We start from the raw sequence: 5,574 nt of genomic DNA, 5'->3' as shown, positions 1-5,574 counted from the left end.
GGATGTGAAGAGACTTTCAACCAGCATAACAAAAAATGTTTCTGAAGACAATCACCTATTGCACCTTTAAAGCAACAGTTTTTCAATAACGAGAAGAATATGTAAAAGTATGGTATTTGGGGTAAAAAAGTGCCCCTGCTGTTGGGGTGAAAGGCACAATAATTAACATGATAATTAATAGATGGCTGACTTTTCCATTTGTTGACATGACATGGTTAGATTCAGATGCTAAATATCATATATTATGTTGAGTGTCCACCTTAGAGATAATCACCATGTTTATAATGAAACCATCATATTTAAAAACATGATATTAATCATATCATATAATAAAATATAATTTGTTTTTACTACTATAAATATATATTAAGTTATTATGGGATCTCCTTCAATGCTTTCAGAATCTTTACTTTTTATTTTCTGTATTTTAAAATATAGTTTTATATTAACATTTTAATGACAGTATATTTATTGAACATTTATCAAAATAAGCAGAAAATAGCCTAGTACGAACTTTGCTAAAGTGATTGTTTTGAACAAGTATTAACTTTACATTATAAAAAAAAAAAAACATTTTAGCTAAAATATTTATCAATACTGTGTGCCTTTTACCCCATGATTGTGAAACACGAAACACCTCACTTACATGATTTTATGGTGAAATTGTTATTTTTCATGTTAATCAGGTCAATTTTGAACAATAACAATGCACTGTGGCTTTAATCCAGCGTAAGCGGCACAGCAAAAATAGACTTGGCGCCGAAACGATCTGCCGCTTCTGCTCTGCTCCTGCTACGAGCTGCCTCTGCGTGCGGTGTGAATGCTCTAATCTGTTAACATGGGCGGCGGAAAAAATATGCGCCGTTTATGCGCTGCTTATGCGTGTAGTGTGAAGCCGGCGTAAGCCCAGATCTTTTTGGTTGCCATACATAGACATTAACTAAAAAAACTAACATGTGGCTAAACTAACAATGGCACTTGCCACTGACCACCATCAGATTCAGAAAAGGCATTGAAGATGCAAGTGGAACTCCAAAGCCAGTGTTTTCACTTTGAATTCTTTACTTTGATTCTTTATTCACATCAATATTATTTTTGTCTCTCTTCTATTATTAACAAGCATATACTAGTTCTTGAACATCCTAAATACTGACCTTCTACAGGGCATTCAAATGGCTTGGTACCCAGGTGTGTGATACTGTGCCCCTTCAGGTGCTCGGCCCGTGTAAAGGATTTCCCACAGCCTTCCTCTGGACATGCAAACCGTCTATCATCATCATGCTTCCTGTGAATGAAGATCAACACCTAATGAATCACTTTCAGCAGCATGTTGAACAATATGTACTGTATTTTGAAATTACGTTATATTTTTAGGCTTGTTTGCCTTTATTTTGTGAGAACAGCAGAGAGAGAGAGGATATACAGTGAACATGTGCATGCATGTATGGGTATAAAGAGGATCAAACTTATCCTCCTCACCGTTTGTGCCTGAGCAGTTTGGACATGCTTGTGAAAGTCCAACCACACGAGTCAGAATCACAAACAAATGGTCTTTCACCTGGGAAGGAAAAGTGAGAGAGATGTTAGAAAACTGAAGTAATATTACTTTAATCCAAGTATCTGCTTATTTGTTCACCTGTGTGACTGCGGAGGTGTATTTTGAGCCGACAAGCTTTGTCATATCGCTTGTCACAGCCAGGATAGGTACAAGTGAATTGAGCCATTTCTCTGAAGTGGGTCCTGTTGTGGGAGAACAGGGCACTGAAAGTGATGAAGGTCTTCTCACATCCTGAGGCGGCACAGAAACACCAAAATCAAGTTGGTATTACTACCTGTAATATTGCTTATTGTCAACTTTGGCCTAGAAATCGGTTAAGATATCAATTCAACTCACCTGGGAACTCACACTTATGTGGTCTCTCTGGTTCGAAGTGTGTTCTCTGATGATTAGTGAGTCTCGTGGCAGTGCGAAACCTCTCACTGCATACTTCACAGATAAATGCATTTTCCTGATCATGTGCTTTAACATGAGCTTTTAGATTGTAAACTGTGGTGAAGCGACGACCACAGTTTTCCCATTCACATTTATAAGGACGCACTTTGTCATGAGACTGCAGGTGGCGTTTCAGCTTGTATGATGTTGTGAAGGACCAATCACAACCCTCCACTGTGCATTTGAAGGGACGCTGGTCCTCTGTGTGAAGAACCAAGTGGATTTTGAGATTTTGCCTGGTATCAAAGGTGTTGGAACAGCCCGGCTGGGGACATCTATACTTTACTACAGAACCTTTTTTGGTCAAACCTGACACAGTTAATACGTTTATTGGTTGTAGTTGTTCAGAAGTACTTGGTTTGCTTTTTGAATTTTGGCAAATACTACTATCATCTTCTATAGCACATACGGTTCCTTCTTGCTTAATTGATAAGCAAGAGTCCAGAGTAACACCCATTTCTGACAGAGAACAGTCATCAGCTAGATTCAACTCTGAATCACTGCTGGCGAATCTGGCTTTAGGCTCATCTTGTAGACTTGAGTTAACATTGCTAATTTTTCCAATGGACTTACTTCCCCCATCATAATTGAGCAGCACAAGATCTTCATTGTCTTTCATTCCCAAATGTTCTTTTAAGCTTATCATACCATCCTCCTTGTAAGCGCAGCCCTCTGGTGGGGTGGCTAGGGTCAAGATTCCATTTTCAATAGTTACAATAATACTCTGATTGTTAATCATGATGGTCCCAGAGAACGTTTCATGCACAGGTATTGGAGTCCCATCAGGACCACAGTCCCCATTACTGCTGGACTCTTGATTCGCATAATCCATGATATTAATTTCAGGTGCAACCCTGCTCTCTGGAACAAACGCAGGGCTATTATATTTTGTGACACACTGCATCAGTTCTTCTGTTGAATGTTCAACTAAATTATTGCTGAGCATTTCTACAGTAGAGACCTTTGGCGTTTGACTGCCCCTAGCATAGCCTTCTGACAATATTGGATCTCTATTCTCAGCCAAAAGACAGATCTCATGTCTAACAATTTGGTCTGTTGTCTCAGATCTGGAATTTAAATTACTGTGGCTTGACAAATGTCCCGATTTGGATGTTCTGTTGAAGTTTTCATCTGAATATACTGGGGAACTGAGAGTCTTGAGTGACTTGGGTGAGGATGATCCATTCACTTCAGCTTTGTGTTGACAGCTCATTTGTCGTTCCTTACTGTCATCTTCTTTGTGCACTATGTTAAAAACCACATATAGTTCCTCGGGGCTCTTGTTTGAGGAGGTAGAGGTGTTGCTGAGAATCCTCTCTGTCGTGAGTCTTTGTTCACAGCTCTCGGAGTCCAGAAGGGGAAGCGCCATTTGCAGATCGTTGTCATCGTGTTCAACTGCCCTGTCAAACTCGGAAGGCAGCAAGTCTAATTCATTAAACACCCTTTGTTTGGACGCATTCACGTCACCGAGTTCTGCATCTGCGGACAGAACATCATATTTCTTACCATGGTTGTTTTGAAGAGACAGAGCGCTGCCATTTTCCGCAACTCGAAGCGGTGAGGAACTGGCCCGGTTGTTGTTGGCGTCACTTTCTAAGCCCAGCGATCCCGAAAGTCCTGAGATCACATTTTCAGTCAGACGTGTTCTCGCAAGAATCGCAGAAGCTGTTGTCTGCTGAGAGAATGTCGTGTGGAGCGGGACGCCATGTTGGTACTGGGTGTTTTTGGCGTCAGTAAGCCCCTGGATTTCCATCTTGGTGTCCCTGTAGCAGCAGCAGCACATGAAAGCTCCGCCCTTCACATATGAGAGCCCGATCCTGATAGGCCAGTATAGATATTGTGTCATACCAAACACATATTTCAAGATCCTCAATAAAAAAAGAAGAAAAAGAAACACAGAAATCGATCTCACACTCCTTGATGATTAGCAGTTTTTGGTTACATTTATTTAATTAAAAGGAGCTTTCAGTTATTTCGTTGAGTGCGATAAAAATATTGGGATAACATGAACAATTATCTCATTGGCATTAACTGAAAACAGCATTAAGTGTGTTTTGAGCAAGATGAAAAAAGGGGATGTGTTAGTTTTGGATGATTTATTGAGTTTCAGAATTTAGAAGAGTTTCTGTTTGGGATTTAAATAAGGCTTGTGCTTAGGCTAAAGAGGAGTAGGTGAAGAACCCTGCTGGAAAACCCTAGCCTAAAACTGGTTTGCTGGCTTAATCTGGTCTTCTGGCCTGACCAGGCTGGAAAACCAACTGAGACAAGCAGCTTAGACTGGTTGAAGTATATTTTTTCCTTTACTCCAAACCAGTTGTTGAAAATAACAGTGAAGTGATCACTACATCAAAATGTTCCACACTGTTTAGTAATTAAAGTTAACATAATTAACATGTTAATGTGCATTACTGTAAGAGCTTTTTCTCAGCAAAGAGAAAAAACAAGGTGAATGCAATCATAGGTTTAAAACTGATAATACTAGCTACATATGAATGTTTTACATATGTTTTGTACATTACATATTCTGCAAAACCTTAAACAAGTTTAGGCAGTTAGACTGTTTGCAAATCTCATGCACCTTTTTTTTTTTTTACAAAACACTAACATTCTCAGTCAGTAAAACACAATTTGCACTGTGATGAACTTGTGATGCAAAACCATAAACACAACAAAGCAGAAGTTAAGCACAATTGCAACACAGCTGTCGTCATTTACACACAATGATTCAAAATTATTCACACTTGTTTCTAAATATGTGATCAGAATGTACAGAATATAAGCCAGTTCAAAGTGCACAGATAGCATGGGTGCATCCATCAACAATGGATAACAATTTGAGAGGTAGAGAAGAGTGAGTATATCAGAATCAGAATGAGCTTTATTGCCAGGTATTTTTACATATACGAGGAATTTGTTTTAGTGACAGAAGCTCCACAGCACAACAGAATGACAGTGACAAGACAGGACACAGATAATAAAAAGAATAATATAAAAATAGACCAAATAGACAATGTACAAAAAAACAAAAACACAATATATAATATAGACAATTTTGTATGTACAGGTATGATATGTGCAAATTTGAAATGTAACTAAGTATGTGTGTTAAATAAATAATGTATACTAGTGTTGTGTGTTCCACGATTATTGTTAAGTGAGATGTATTGCCTGAGGAAAGAAACTGTTCCTGTCCACAGTTATTGTTAAGTGTTCATGAGATGGATTGCCTGAGGGAAGAAACTGTTCCTGTGTCTGGTCATTCTGGTGCTCAGTGCTCTGTAGCGTCGACCAGATGGCAATAGTTCAAAGAGGGAGTGTGCTGGATGTGAGGGGTCCAGGGTGATGTTGGGGTTGCAGGAGGTGTGAATGGTGTATTTTCAAACCTGCAATAAAACTCGTTCAGATCGTCTGCCAGTTGTTGATGCTCCACAGTGCTGGGGGATGGTGTCTTGTAGTTGGTGATGTCTTTCAGACCTTTCCACACTGAAGCAGGATCACTGGAAAAGAACTGGTTCTTTAGCTTTCCAGTATAATTTCTCTTTGCCACTCTGATCTCCTTTTCCAGTGTGTATTTGGCCTGT

At 39.2% G+C, this 5,574-nt stretch overlaps 1 protein-coding gene across 4 annotated transcripts in view; it reads right to left on the bottom strand.

Annotated features, from left to right (window-relative positions):
• Window positions 1-3,782, bottom strand: part of LOC107656122 (zinc finger protein ZXDC) — a 14,825-nt gene extending 11,043 nt beyond the window's left edge. For 2 of the 4 annotated variants that reach the window (XM_016443832.1, XM_016443833.1), the window contains exons 1-4: window positions 1,895-3,782; window positions 1,637-1,789; window positions 1,480-1,558; window positions 1,155-1,285 (exon numbers count right to left, since the gene is read on the bottom strand). In XM_016443832.1, the coding sequence (XP_016299318.1) occupies window positions 1,155-1,285; window positions 1,480-1,558; window positions 1,637-1,789; window positions 1,895-3,776 (2,245 nt within the window). In that variant the 5' untranslated portion in view covers window positions 3,777-3,782. The remainder of the gene's footprint in view (window positions 1-1,154; window positions 1,286-1,479; window positions 1,559-1,636; window positions 1,790-1,894) is intronic. The other 2 variants (XM_016443835.1, XM_016443836.1) reach the window with 2 other exon arrangements.
• Between the last annotated feature and the right edge of the window lie 1,792 nt (window positions 3,783-5,574).

This window comes from Sinocyclocheilus anshuiensis, unplaced genomic scaffold (genome assembly GCF_001515605.1).
Source record: "Sinocyclocheilus anshuiensis isolate Anshui unplaced genomic scaffold, SAMN03320099.WGS_v1.1 scaffold1867, whole genome shotgun sequence".
NCBI lineage: Eukaryota > Metazoa > Chordata > Actinopteri > Cypriniformes > Cyprinidae > Sinocyclocheilus > Sinocyclocheilus anshuiensis.
This window is presented reverse-complemented; position numbering and strand designations above follow the sequence as displayed.